The sequence below is a fragment of the Venturia canescens genome, chromosome 5 (genome assembly GCF_019457755.1).
Source record: "Venturia canescens isolate UGA chromosome 5, ASM1945775v1, whole genome shotgun sequence".
Lineage (NCBI taxonomy): Eukaryota > Metazoa > Arthropoda > Insecta > Hymenoptera > Ichneumonidae > Venturia > Venturia canescens.
In genome coordinates this window covers 3,557,801-3,572,634 of record NC_057425.1, presented here as the reverse complement: position 1 = coordinate 3,572,634, position 14,834 = coordinate 3,557,801, and the positions used below count along the sequence as shown (strand labels likewise).

Genomic DNA, 14,834 nt, shown 5'->3' with positions numbered 1-14,834 from the left:
AAATCTGTGAATTATATTTCGTCAATAAAATTTAGGACATTCAACGTTGCGACAATGTTTCATCGTTCCATTGAGATTTGCCGGTTGTGTGTTTTCAAATATGTATATAATAATATCCTTACAGCATTGACCTCTCCCTCGTCGTACCAGACATTTATGTAATTGTGCAGTAAAGCGTCGTCCACGGAAATACGCCGTTCCGGATCGATAACGAGCATTCGCGACAGCAAATCTCTGGCTTGGCTCGCTTCATGACATGAAACAGATTTTAAAATTAATGTCAAGCGGAAATATCGCTCCTACGCTCAACTTTTTCGTATCATTTTTTTCGCAACTAAATAGAAAACATCGCAAGAACGATGAGGAGATGCATCCTGTGGCTAAATTTCAAGTCACCTTTCAGTCTATTGTGTTCCGAGGAATCCGTGGGAAATAATATATCGGGGAATAGCCTTTCGAACGGATAGCCAGGATACCGTGGCCTGTTCTCGACGTAATTTCTCACTGTCGGTTGAAGTCGTTGCATAAATTCTTGCGCGGGCGTACCAAGCTGCTCGATTATTTTGTTCCACTGATCGATGTGATCAGTGCCAGGAAAAAGAACGCCGCCTCTTATCATTTCCCCCATTATACAGCCGACCGACCATATATCAACGTTCTCCTTGTACCCCATGCCCAGAATCACTTCTGGCGCTCGATAATACCGCGTCACGACGTAAGGTGTCATCATAAACGTCGTTCCTGCGGTTCTCGCCAAACCGAAATCCAGAATCTTGAGGGTGCAGTCGCTCTTTACGACAATGTTGCTCGGTTTCAAATCCTGTACAAAACAAATTGGTCAATTTTATTTTAATTCGAATGATTCTGCTGCTTCTTTCCAATTTGAAATTAAGATTTGACTCGTTACATTTTATATCAAATTCCGAGTTCGCATCGTCTCGTTTTGGGTTCAAATTAGTTTGAATTGTCAGATTTTTGTTCTTGTCTCAACGAGTGTGAATTAATTGACGAATGATTTTTGAAAAATTTCTTATTTATAAGAATACATCTAAACGAATGAAAATGTGACAAACCCTGTGGATTATTCCAGCCGAGTGTAAATGCTTGATGCCGCAGAGCATCTGATAGAGGAGATAAGACATGCGTTCGTGATCGAGATCCATCTGGATAACTTGGCACAGATTGGCGTCCATCAACTCCATAACCAGATAAACATCTTGAAACTCGTCCAGCGAGCGTTGTGGAGTGAACGCATTCAAAAGACCGATTATCTGGAAAAGACAAGAATATTTCAAAGCTGAAATACCTTTTTATTATTTGAATTAATTTGTTTTTTGTTTTTTTATTTTTTCGAGTTAAAAAATCAGAGTTTTTTCGCATGCTTATTGATACTCGGAAAGTAAAGTGACGTTAAGGTATGAAAACGTGCTCACATTCTTGTGATTGACAAGCTTCATCAGCTTGAACTCTCGGTAAGCTCTCTTGGCGTGTGTAACATTTTGAAAAGGTCTCGAGAGCTTTTTAATTGCGACATTTTGTGCCGTTACGGTGTCGTATGCAGCGCTGAAAAATGAGATAGAAACATTGAGGAGAATCGGGAAAGAATAATTTCAAAAATTCCAAACAAATTTCACGAAAAAAGCACTTTTTGGCTGCTGAAAATCGAAATTTTTATACATTTCCGTGTGAGTGGATCGAATTTTCAATCAGCTTTCAGGGTGAAATTCATTTCACTAGAAGTATCGTGAATGAGAGACTCACCAGACGATTCCCTGCGCCCCCGAGCCAATCGGCTTGAGATTCTGGTAACGCTTGAGAATAGTGAACTTGGTGTCTCCGACCTCGACCGTGTAAAACATGGCGAATAGCCGGGTTGTCATGTCAGGCCACAGATAAGGCATGCGCCTCGGTGAATCTCGCCTCTCCTTCACCTGTATCTCGACACCGGAGCACTCCTGGTGCACTCGACGAGGACTTACGCTCTTAGCCACTTTGATGAGGGCGTGCTTGTTGTTATTGTTGCTTTTCCGTGCAAAACAACGACGACAACTCCAACGAGAACAGATCCTTTCGTTTCCTTTCTCCCGACGAAATTTGAGTCTCTCGTTAACTTTCGCTTACGAGACCTTATTCATTGGTCTAACAATCGGATTCGTCTGTAACAGAAAAAAAAATCCATTTTTTTATGATTTTTCTCATTCGATTTTTCACGCACTATTTTTAATGCTGATAAAAACCAGTTTTACCCAAAAATGCATATTCAATTTCCATCGAACTTTTGTCAAAGCCCGTTCAAACCACGTAAAGTTTTCAAAAGAAAAAAAAAGGTTCTTTTATCACCAAGAAAATGAACAGAAAAATCGAGCCATCGATACGTCAGAACGGCTATGATGACGATTGAAAATAATGCAAACATCAAAGTGTGCTCAAAATCAGGTGCAGGATAATTGAGAAAATAATTGAAAAAAAAAAACGCATCATCAGAGAGTTCAAAGCCAATGAGTGATCTTAGGCACAATTAAATCGTTTCGGTCCATCGCTCTTGATGGCCGAACTCTCTACCACTAGCCCCTGGCGATTACCAAATGAACGTCAACGAGATTCGATTGTCAACGCACACCACTTTCTCGCTTAATGCAAGTCGATGAGAATTCAATAGATCTCGAGCGCATACACGAGGACAAATCTCTATATATATTTATGTAAATATAAACACACATAAAGGGGCGGGGGTGTGGGAGATTCTCTTTATGGAAATTGGAGCGTCACTCTAGATCGCTGCAAATGGATCGAGAGTATCTGTGAAGAGGAGAATCTGGCGATACGTGCTCTATGGTTTAATGGGCCTGGAGGGGCGAATGGTAATTATGTTGGCATACTCTCGCAATAAGCATCACAAGCATCGTTTTCGACGTTGAATATAGGATACATGTACCGCTGGCTTGGTGCGTACTGTTGGTGGAGACAAAATCAGACATTTATTGCAATTATCGACGAGAGAATTAATCGATTATAGTGCTGCGCTAGAATGGGGAGTGCGGACGCTCTCCCGGTGTCTCGCGTTCTGTGTTAGGACGTTCCTGCACACGTCCTCGGGGTGCTTTTACCCATAAATGATGCAGACACGAGCATTAACGGGTCTGCGTATCGTCGAACCATCTCAATAACACACCAGGCCGGATATGCATTTTGTATTCGCCCCAGGAAAATGTTTATCAGCAAGAACTTTTGAACTCTCTATCTCACGAACGCTCGTGCAGAGATATTAAGGCCTTATATACACTTGTGACGGGGGGAAAAATTGAAAACTTTTCTATTAGATATATTCTTCGAGTACAATGTCTGAAGAATATTCTCACGAAGTTTCATAAAGGTATCGGAGCACTAGATTCGCAGCTTTTTTGAAAAATACCTTTGCTGAATAAATGAATTTGTTGATAAAACTGTCGCCATTTTTTTTAATCGAAATTTTTACGAATCCTTCGTCCAGGCCCAAGCTATCGTCATAATAAATTATATAAATTTGGTGTGGGTCGGATTAATAGTTTCTTAGTTATCGTGTCCACCGCAATAATTGATCCTCAAAAAAAGATGCTATACTGAAATACTGGTGGAGTTGCGTAATTTTGAGAAATTTTTTCGAGGAAAGAATTGTACGAGTACGTAAACATATGTATTAATGAACGTCATTCAGAGCTTTTTAATAAACATTTATTTTCTTGTCGAAAAAAATCACGAAAATGACGTTTTTTCGCTGGTTGCAAGTGCGTATATAAGGCCTTAAACGACAAAAAATCCGAGCGGTTTGCATGCCTGAACAAATGGGACGAATCCGTTGCTCATTTTATCCACATTTCATGAAACCCTCGCGCTAGCTCGCTCGCTCGCTCGCTCGTGAGAAACGAAACGAATAAGTGTAATCTGCTCCGCAGACTCGAGCATTCTCGCTGGAATAGTTTGATGAATTTTTCAAGAGGCTGTTCCAGCTCGTAGCGAAACTGAGATATCTTGCCCGCAGCTTCGCTCGCTCGAGCAAAGTTTCATGCACATCGACTATAGTTTCACGACGAGACGTGACCCTTCGGGCTTTTAAGATGTTAATTTGTAGAGGGTGCGTTCGTTTTTGTTTGTAGCTGTACGTGTCCATGTATATTTATACCAACATATATATGACACCAAGTGTTTGAGTTGAAAAGCTAGAGTTTCGATAAGCAGGAGAGGAGGGCCCGAAGTACTCGCGCTCGCTTGCTCAGTTACTCAACTACGAAGTCGAGCGAGGTACGGCTCGGGTGGAGCAGCTGTAAATCGTTAAAGGTAACTACAACGAAAGGGGGTTCGACAGAGGGGATGCTAGCTCGAGGCAATCTAGGTCAGCCCGCGTTACCTCTGCTTATATATATTTGTACACGTTCGTACACCTTCGTAGTCTGCATTATACACCGAGTGTCTCAGAACCGGAGTCGAAGACTCGCGAAAATCTAGAAGCCAACTTCCCATCGATTTTGCTCCGCGATTCGGCATATTTGCTGAATAATTTATCGCTCGAAAATGGCAAGCGAGCTGGCTTTTGCTCGCTGCACAGTCGAGCAGAAGCTCCACGGCGGGGCTCATCGAACCTAATTACCCAGCTTTTTACAATCAATTTATTTATTATACGAAAGAGTCTTCCCTCAAGAAAAATAGGATTAAAGCTCTCCGCGCACTCGGACGAGCTCCGCGACATCCGCTATATAAAACTCTATTCATTTCGTTGGCTTTTTCCCTCGTCCTCTTTTTCCCACTGCTCCCGATGTAGTCGCGAGAACGAGGCAAAGAATACCAACGTTGGAGCAGAGAAAAGTCTCCGCCCCCGCGCGCCTCTCTTTCTTCCTTTGGACTTCGCATGCAGAGAACGAGCCCCGCGATCGATAAGGTGAATGTCCTCGAAGGTTGTTTTCAGTGTTGGAACGACAGACACCGAATTGTCGGATCGACACTATTCACCGTGAACAAGCATCGTTTGTGCCATCCACGAGCACTTTTTTTCTTTTTTCATAATTTCAATGTGCCTTCTCTATCGCCTGCCAAAGTTTTTCATCTTTCTACTGTCATCGCGATTTTTTAATCGAGGAAGACGGAATTCCAATGGACTTTTTGAGGTGGAGACATTTTTTATACGCGCTGTGGCAACCTCGAAATCGTGTCAATTTTATTCATTGTTTTACGAATAAAAACTCGATGAAATTTATGCCTCTGTGCCGTCACTGCGTCACTTTCTCAAATACCGTTATCAAGAACTCGAGACATTTTTCCACGTGCCACTCCGATATTTCGCTATTTCGAGCCTGCGGAATTCCAGCCAACTCTATACGCAGGTCCCAATTCCTGTTTCAATTCCGTAGGAATAATGATGAGCCAATGGAGTGAGGGAAAATGAGAAAATATGCAAGTGTTTTTCTTCGTTGTTGTAAAAGATGAAAAATCACTTTTTTAAATCATGTTCGAGATCGCTTTGGAAATGAGATTAAAACGCACGACGTCAGTGTTTTTGTTCTCTGAAAACAATCATGAAAATGGAAACGAAATATAGATGAAAATGTGCTCATTATTGTTGAACAATGATTTATCCGCAGCAGCATTCACAAAAACAAGCTGTCTATGAACGTATAATGAAAAACGAATGATCTTTCGGTTTGCAAGCAATTTCGATTGTTTTTCACGGTAGAAATTGGTGGGGGAACAGGTAATTATTGCTGTTCGTTGAAAATGGATTACGAAAGTAATTATTACAGTTCGTTGAAAGTAAATTATCGTGATGGAACATGCAATCAAATTTTGCTGTCTGTATGTCAATAAATTCAGGGGCAAGCCGAGTCACCATTATTGCTGCTGGTCAGAATCAAATTACAACGGGGAGGATTGATTCTTCGTATAAAGCATCAGAAAAGTTGACGTGATCCTGGCTTGAAATAGCGCCAAATAATTTGGGGCACTTGAAAAATCGAATTTTGAATAATTTTCGTAGCGATTTTACGCCAGGAATAAATTTTACCGTCATTTGCAGTGAGTGTCAAGCTGGAACGTTCAGAACCAATTTCCACGTCATGTTTCGTAACGAATTGGCGGAAAATCCACGTCATTAAACTTTGCAAGCCTCTCAATATTAATTGTTCGTGGAAAAGCTGGATGAAATATTGGGCTTTTCGTATCTGAATTTCAAACGTTCGCGGAGGCGTGATTCCATATGATGTATTCTGAATGAAAATGGGTAAAAGCGACCACGCAGCCGGGGAAACGGGCAGCGGTCGAAGTGACGGACGGGTGTAGTCGGAACCCCGGGGATCGAATCCGAAACGTTGTCCGGCGACAGACGGTCTCGCATGGGTTTTAAATTTTCGTGTTTTTTCTTTATCTCGTGGAGAAACGGATCGTGCGATATTTTGGCACGTCGAGGTCGTGACAGAGCCGGATATTCGGAGTAAAAATTTGTGTATGTGTCGAATGTCAAGTTTTTTTCTCAGTTCTCCGAGTGTTACGTGATATATACGCAGGAGTCGAAGAATGCAGAGATTCACGCGTGGCGCGAGAAGATTCGCGAAAAGGTGGAGCAGAGATCGAGCAGGGAAAGGAGCCAGCGGCTCTTTGGCTGGCACCACCTTGGGATTCCCCCGATTATTTATAGTCGTCGTGCAGACAACTTGCCTCCGCGACGTTTCTTCTTATTCTCATTCCTCGTTTTTCCCTGCTCTTCCTATTCACGCGGGCCAACCACCTTTTTCGTTCTCGTTTGTCGTTTCGCTCGTCGTTATATATTTTGCTCAAGCAGCCGAATACCTGACGTTACGACGACGATCGCGACGACGTACATTACGCAATGTCGTCTGCGCATTGAGAAATTAATTTGAGCTCGAAAAATGTAACACGGATTAGAGGGCCGTTGGAAACGTTGCGCAGAGGCCTCAATAAGTTTCCCCGATTAAATGAATATCGCTTTCGAGTTACGTTCGAGATACGAAACGAAACTTTATTTTCAACCCGGACATTGAGAAGATCGGAATTCAAAAAAGACACTCAAACGGACGAATTTTCCTAGATAAAAGCTTTCCTCCTCATTGAATTCGGATCGGGGCTCCGGAACAGTGTCAGAGGGAAGGAAGAAAATGGATATTGTGAATTCATTAATAGCGGGGAAAAACAGGGAGTCGAATGATGCGCGAACAAACGGCGGCGGAGTATTTCGTCAAAGCGACTTCCTGAGAAAACAGGAAGTAGAAAGGAAGATTGATGACGCTCGTCGTCTCGCGCTTACGCTTCTCCTCAAAGAGCCAGACGGAGAAAAGAGGGTTGGATGCACGCGTGGAAGCGGCCAGTTGAAGAGATACGAGAGGAAGAAACGGCGAGGGATATAGAGCTTTCTCGTCGAGTACGAAAAAGGAGAAAAAATCTAAAGATTGAGTGGTAGATTCACGAAGATGGACGCAAACTGGGGGGGAGCGAGAGGGAGCCAGAGTGGGACGTGCGAGGAGACGGAAAATGCATAAAAATAAACCAAGAACGAGAAACGTAGAGAGAGAAAGAGAGGAAAATAAAGGGGCGAGAAAGTGTGTGGGCGTGCAAGAATTGCAACCACCCTCGTGAGTCTCGTGTATTCGCAAAAGCGAAAACGTTCAGCGTCTGCTTTCCTGGCGCATCTCACGACGTCCCGGAGAGAAAAAAAAACACGGAGAGCAGTAACATTAGAGTCGCTCGACGGGCTCTAAAATGCTGATGGCGTTACGGTGACATCACATGTGATTTAAGTTGTTCTGTCAGACAGACTTGTCTCCCCCACCCCTCCCCGTTCCTCGTGTTTCTTTGCTCAGACGTTTTCCCCTCTCCTTCGAATCCACATATTTTTCTTTCCATTTCTCCCGAGGTATATCAAATGAAGTTTGCACTTGTTGAACCTTTTTCCTCCTCTCAAACAGCTACTCGAAAGATGGCTTTTACCATGAACGAAGAATTTTTCGTTTGGGTTTGAAGATATGGAAACACAACTGCGAATACGTACCATAAACCGTTTGCCATTTTTGTCGGTTGCTCAATTTACTCTACGGATTGTAGTAGAACCGAACGAATCTGTAATCACAAAAAAGAAGAAAACGGCATTAGACTGTGAGCCCTTACGAATCGATCGAATATAATGAAAAAGTCGCGAATTTTCAGGCGTTTCGATCCAGGGACGTTCTTGGTTAGCGACGAAAACCGACGGGGACGCGATACTTCGAAGCCATTTAAAAACTTTAATTCCTCGCTTCCTTGCGAGGAAGAGAAAAAACTTAATCGAAACGCTACGATATTGCTAGAGCTTCGGAGTCGTCGCTCGCCCACTCCAGTAATTGTTCGATTTGTGTGTGCGTTTCTCCCATTATTTTCGCAGCCGTGTGTCAAGAACACTCGCCCGCGTTTACGTGGCTTTGATACTTCGCGAAAGGATTTACACGAGCAAGTTTCGCGAGGGGGAAATAAAACGATGCTGGAGAAAGAGCAATCTTCGTGGAGGAAGCCCGGGCAGGAAGCTGCTCCAGCCATAGAAGGAGGAAGACGAAAAATGCGGGGATCCAGAAACTTTTAATCTTTTATCGAGAGCAGTAGTAAGCTGACTTTGAAAGCGGCCGGCAAACTTCAGAAAGTCTTCTAGCTTCTCACCTAATTTACTGTTTTTCCTTCTTTCCTTCTACCTTATTCATTTGCTTATTCACCGGGACTCAAGGGTCTCGAGTGTGCCGTCGAAACAGCAAGAATCCGAAAACTTTGGTAGCCAAAATGATCGACCAAAATTCCGTAACGAACATCGCTGTTCTCGTTAATAAAACGCGAACGAAAATTCACTCGGATGCGTCACATATATGAATTCCATAAAAACGAAAATTTCGATCAAGTTTTATCGAACGTCCGGAATCAATAATATGCACTCGCTATTTCCTTCAATTTTCGTGCGCAAGTTCGACGATCACGATTGACGTACCCTGAAATTTCGTTTCAAGGTGCGAGCCGGTCAAGAGAAATCGAATTAGTTCGCTCTCTTCGCTCGAGAACAGGAAAGCGATTTCCCTCCGATGGTCAAAGGGTTCGTTAACAGTGGATGATAGCGGTGTGCTCGTCCGGGGCACTCAGCGAGAGCAGGAGTGAGCTGAGTGCTCGATCCCGAGCCGAAGCTTTTGCCTTCCTGGGTTTTATCAATATTTATTGCCATGAATTAACTATTTTCGTTCGCGATAAAAATATAGGAATTCAGTGAAAGGATGCGCGAGCCAGCGGAGCTATTGAAAATTTATATTTCAGAGCGCGAGCTCGAAGATCTTTTTAACGAGGAAAAGAATCGCCGATAATTTTATCGGATTTCCGCATGCTCCAGTCAATCGAATTAATCATTGGACTAGTGAAAAAAATGCATGAAAGTACAAGGAGAAAAAAGGATGAATAAATTGAAATAGACCGAGACGACAATTTTGAGTGACGTGAAGACCAACGATGATGGAGGAGGCTCCGAGCAAAAGGGTCACATCTGTCGTTTCACCCGTGAATAAATCATCTCGGTAATTGGCGTTGAAACGTCGGATAGGAATATTCGCAGAACGCTTGTCCGCGTCACGAACCAGCGTCCTCGCGTGCTCGACGATTTTCGTTAAAAACGCCAATTCTCCCTGCGATCATAACGATTATTTATTTTCTTATCATCCTCGTTTTTATGCTCCAGCTTTTCAGTCCGCGTCGAACGCGCTCGAAAACTCCGCGGTCATCCCGAAACATTAATCTCGCTAATTACAACACGGAGCCCCCTTCGATTAATATCGAGGTACTCGACAAATTCGAGGAAATTAAATTCATGGCTGACGTTATCACGCTCCATCAATAACACGCTGCAATGACTAATTACGCATTTCGCGACACGTTACGCCCTGGCCCAATGATAGCGGCGGTTGCGGATGATTCTGTGGCAACGACCACCAGTTTTATCCTCCACGTTTTAAAAAATCGAGCAACGACGAAACACTTCTCGTTCGTGGACGAGGGAATTATCAAAACGACGTTGAAAGGGCGAGCAAAATCAGTGCAAATACAAAAATCATTTTTTTAGGACGATGACAAAAATGGCAATGTTTGAGGACCAATAAACTGGTTGACGAGGTCTCCTCGAGTTCCTCATTCGTCGCCGAACATTTCTTTCTGCTCCTTCCAAGCACTCACCCCGCGCTGATTCACCTGAGCCATGACTCCTTATCACTGCTATGCCAGAGTTGGGGAGAGGGAAGTGGGACCGCTGCGAGCGCTTCGTGTTAACAGCAACGACAGGGGGACTAGAAGGCTCCCGAGTCGAATAGCGACGGCACCGTAAGGCGAGTAAACAACTTTCAACGTTAAATAATATCAACGCAGGTTGAGCTGAATCAGAATTTATTCATGGAGAGAAAAAAATAGTGAGAATTGCTATATTGCCACAGTGCGAGGCTTCTATATCGCCGATTTTGGAGTTTTTTTATCAGAAACATTGTAATTTTCGTGCCGTTTCCAAATTCAGATTTCTGAATTGCTTATTTTACAGTTGAGCATAGTAAAATTCCAAGAGCTCGAGAGTACAAGTATCGCCGATCCGCCGAAATGTTGAAAAATTTACTATGAAACATAGAAGAATTTCATTCGTGCTTGCGTTTTTATTTCGACATGACACGTGAATTTTCATCGAGAGTTCTCGCTTCCCAAAAAATGACTATATATATGAGTGTTCGTAATAATTAATAAACATTGCGATATTATTTTTACTGGAATTTTTTCTCCGTGTTCGGATCGGCTATCAAGCAAAAGTAAATCACCAATAATTGAGTGAATGATGAAATAAAAAAAATGTTCGATCAGCAAATCGAGCGAAGTTTGGAATTTGGAGGAGAATAAATCTGGTGGGAAGATCGTAGACGCGCATCCTCCTTTCTCCTTGTGCAGTTTGTAAAGCAATTAAGCGTAAGATACAATTAGTAATGGGGACAGAGAGTTTGAGTGTCGAGTAAAGATAAAAAGGAGGGAGAAACACGAGGAATATTTTGGCGTTCGCGTCTCGCCAATTAGTGAGGTTAGCGCGTGTGTTCTATCTCCGGTGCGCGCGCGTACACGAGCGTGTGTTGGTCGATTATTAATTCGGTGCAAAGTAGTCGGAGAGGCTCTCCGCTCGACGTCGACGAATTCGTTGCTCTGTAAGTATGCATGCGGACGCAGGAGTGCGCGTGGGGAAAGAGATTCGATACGAATTCGCGACGATTCGTCAACTCGTCGTGACCGTTGCAGCCTCGAGCAGCAGCAGGACCGACTGGCAACGGGAATTTCGCAAATCGCAACGATTCGTCAACGTTAACTCGTTGCAGGAACGTCGAGACGCGCTGAACGTTGAGAGGCCGCTGCGAGGGGGAGAGAGAGAGAAAGAGAGCGACGAATAAGAGCGGCAGTAGCAGTACGTCGTCAAACGACTGGGGAAGAGTGGCAATTTGTTAAAAGTTCTCGCGAGTATGGCGCTCAAGACGACAGGTGTCCCACGGGAGCACCGCCGACTCGAGAATTCGAGCGCTCATGAGAGAGAAACGTTTTTGTACATTTATGCATGGCTGTACGGGTGCGTATATAAGTGTCCGTGATATCGTTTGACTTTCATGAGTGCTCGAATCATCTACGGGGTGTCCTGGCTCCCGAGGGCGCTTTCAGGGGGTTCGCGAGTTCGCTGGTAGAAAAAGAGCGAAGGATCGTTCTCAGAAATCCGGAAATGGCGATTCCCACTTGCGGGACCCCCGGTAGATGAATGTACGTCAAAAGTCATTCGGTCAAAATATATGCAGCCAGCAAAATTCAACCGGAAGTGCATATAGCGACTGCATACCGGGAATACTCGTGTCTCCAGTCTCTTCAGAGATTGGCAGAACTTTCCGAGTGTCCGGAGAGTAGAAAATCCATAATACGATCAGACACACTTGTGCCCGCGAAGCTGGCGAGAGAAAAACCTTACGAAAGTGGATCTTAAGCAGAATGTAAAGAGGAATAAAGGATCGAGCTACGAACAGAGCCGAAGAAACTATATACGTCTTTCGAGGGAAAAAGAGGAAGAAGAGAAACGGAGATTTTTACTCTGTCGGATATATGAGATGGAGGAAAAGTGGGAAACAAAATTTCTACTTGACCCGGAGCATCTGGCAGACATGAACTTGCGTCGAGTCCAGCAAAAAAAGCGGTCAATCCCATGGATATTTTTGCCTGTCGGCAGCTTCGAACTGTCCGATAAAATGAAACAGCGTCAGCATTTGTCGGAATGATCGAAAAATTGGAGCTCTCTTGGAGCATATTTATTTAGGAAGTTCATCTGGTACCGAGTTAGTCAAAAGAAAAATTGTTGCGACGAGCGTAGACTCGGTCCAGTGAGTTTGGCAACGACCTCGTAACCTGTACTGTCAACACAGCTGTTATTGACAGAATTTTTCACGCGCCTTCGTTTCACATTCAGTGTTCAAACATTGGACACAATTAAAACATCGCAGAAATATCTAAAAAAAACAAATTTTTATTAACCCTTACTAGACATACGTCAAGTTTCTGACGTAATAGTCACACGGGGTCCAAAGTACCCCACTCACTTTGGGGGACGATAAATAATTGAAAAACTGTAAAAAAAAAATAATATAAAATTACTGCAATGTATTTGAACCTTTAAGAAACGACCATAACGATTTTATTCTATTCGAATTTAATAAAACAATAACACCAATTTAAAAAAAAAAATCAACTCGTTCTATAAACTTGAGAAATCACGCTTTCAGGTAGTATTATAGATAAATTTGTCACGCTGCCAAAACTAAACTAACGGGCCCTTTCAAATAATAACGATGAGGCTCTCTTCTCAAAGGTCCGAACTATCGACCGAAGGCACCACAAGTCCCATTTTCTCGAAATTTCTATTTGGTATCGTCGGTCGAAAAACGGCTGGGGTCCAATATACCCCGTGTGACTATTAAGGGTTAATTACGTCAATATTTCCTCACCCGTCCTTAATATTTTATTGGAAGTCCCTAGCGTGAGTTGCGTCGATCGGAAAACGTAGTTTCCGGTTTGAAAAAGCGCGGGGTTGCAACGTTGCCATCATGAAAGTAACATATTGGTTAACCTCCCAATAATCACTATTTTTCAACAAAAAAAATCATTGATCGCGAACTTTATAATTTTTTTAATTGTTTTAATTTTTTTCTCACGAACAAAGTATCCTCGGGCCTTAAAATTTTGACAGAACATTTTTCTATTATTCATTGCTGTACTCGAATTTTTTTATCGAAATCTCTTTCTTAATTCGATTGCCAGATGAACTGCCTCAATTCACCGGAAAAAATGTTTTTCTCGAAAAGCAATCGGCAGTCTCCGAATGAATTTTCTATCCATTGATATTATCAATGGACACAAGTCCCTATGCCACGAATGAAAGCTTCTCGATACTCCGGTCTAATGATCCGCGAGCGTATAGACGCCCTCTCGGTAAAACAACACTTTCAACATCGTCTTTCAACATCGTCTGGGAGGCTGAGATTGGTGTCCGGAATTTGGCGAATTCGAAAAATGTCACGGACGCGTCTCGTTCTTTTATTCCGTGTATCCCTGACTTACGGTCGGTGCACGCGAGGAGGAAACACGCTCCGCGCGTATGCATGTATATGCTTAAAATAAGAGAAGATGTCAGAAGCGCTGTGAGATAGAGCAGTGACGGTTCTTCGGCTCTATTTATAAAACCCACGATGTCATTCCGGGTCGTCTGAGAGGAAATGAGGGAGAGTGAAAAAACGAAGGAGCGAGAGAGGCCAGTGTGAAAGAACAAAATAGAAAGAAAGTCGGGTACGTTCTCGCGCGCGGTGCAATTCAAATTTATCGAGTCTCGACCTCGAGTATAATCCTCGCCAATGGAGACATTCGCATTCGTACTATTTTTTGACGAGCCCCACAATGAGCGCGCATGTTATTCAAACTGGATTGGGGAGAATAAAAAAATACGACGAAGCGTCTCGACCACTTTATTTTCCAGTTCAATCATCATTTTTGCTCGGTCAAAAATACGGAATTTCTAGCCCAAGGAAATTATTGCCGGTTGATAAAAAAGTTAACAATCATCGCGCGGCGCTCGCGCACCACAAAACGGATGGGAACCGATGAAATTCGAGCGTTTTCGATCCTCCTCGATGCGTGCTCGTTCATCTCCCTCTAATTGGCCAGACCGGAGGACGCTGTGGTAAAGATAACGAAGCTTAAAATATGACGAGGGACTTTGAGTTATCCAAGCTAAACAATTGTTTTTATTGGCTCGGCTCTCCAGAAAGATTTAGGTGGCGGGGCTAGAGATTATTTTGCCGAGAGCAATGTGTCCCACGTGCCTTGCGCGAGGTTCCTTATTTTCGTTGGGTTTCTCTCCTCGAGCGCGCTTCAATTTTCCGTTTGAGCAGCCGGCGTTATGCAACGATATAGTTGTCGGTTCGACGGGGCGACGATTCTCGAGAGCCACGCTGACTTTTCATCGTCTATGCTAAACTCGCTTATTTTCTTGGGTCTCCCAAGGAATGCCGCTAATTGGCCGAAAATGAATGCACCACGACGTCCCAAGAAAATGAGCCAGTCGGCTTGACAGCTCGCGGAGCTTTCCTCGTTACTCAAATCGCTGTGTTCTCCTCTCCTCCCATTCTCGAAGTACCTTAATCACCCCTTCAACATTTTCGCTCGATATTTCTCCTTAATTGTTTTACCGTTACAAGCGCCTGCCATTGATTCTTATTTTCACCAAGTGCAGCATTGTTTTTTAGCGATGG

At 43.4% G+C, this 14,834-nt stretch overlaps 1 protein-coding gene across 6 annotated transcripts in view; it reads right to left on the bottom strand.

The window, feature by feature from the left end:
* The window catches only part of bsk (mitogen-activated protein kinase dJNK), a 107,296-nt gene that overhangs the window by 6,635 nt on the left and 85,827 nt on the right, over nt 1-14,834 (bottom strand). For 5 of the 6 annotated variants that reach the window (XM_043419898.1, XM_043419899.1, XM_043419901.1 and 2 more), the window contains 6 exons: nt 8,030-8,097; nt 1,762-2,156; nt 1,434-1,563; nt 1,074-1,271; nt 397-820; nt 123-247 (listed from right to left, as the gene is read on the bottom strand). In XM_043419898.1, coding sequence (XP_043275833.1) covers nt 123-247; nt 397-820; nt 1,074-1,271; nt 1,434-1,563; nt 1,762-1,901 — 1,017 coding nt within the window. In that variant the 5' untranslated portion in view covers nt 1,902-2,156; nt 8,030-8,097. The remainder of the gene's footprint in view (nt 1-122; nt 248-396; nt 821-1,073; nt 1,272-1,433; nt 1,564-1,761; nt 2,157-8,029; nt 8,098-14,834) is intronic. The other variant, XM_043419903.1, reaches the window with a different exon arrangement.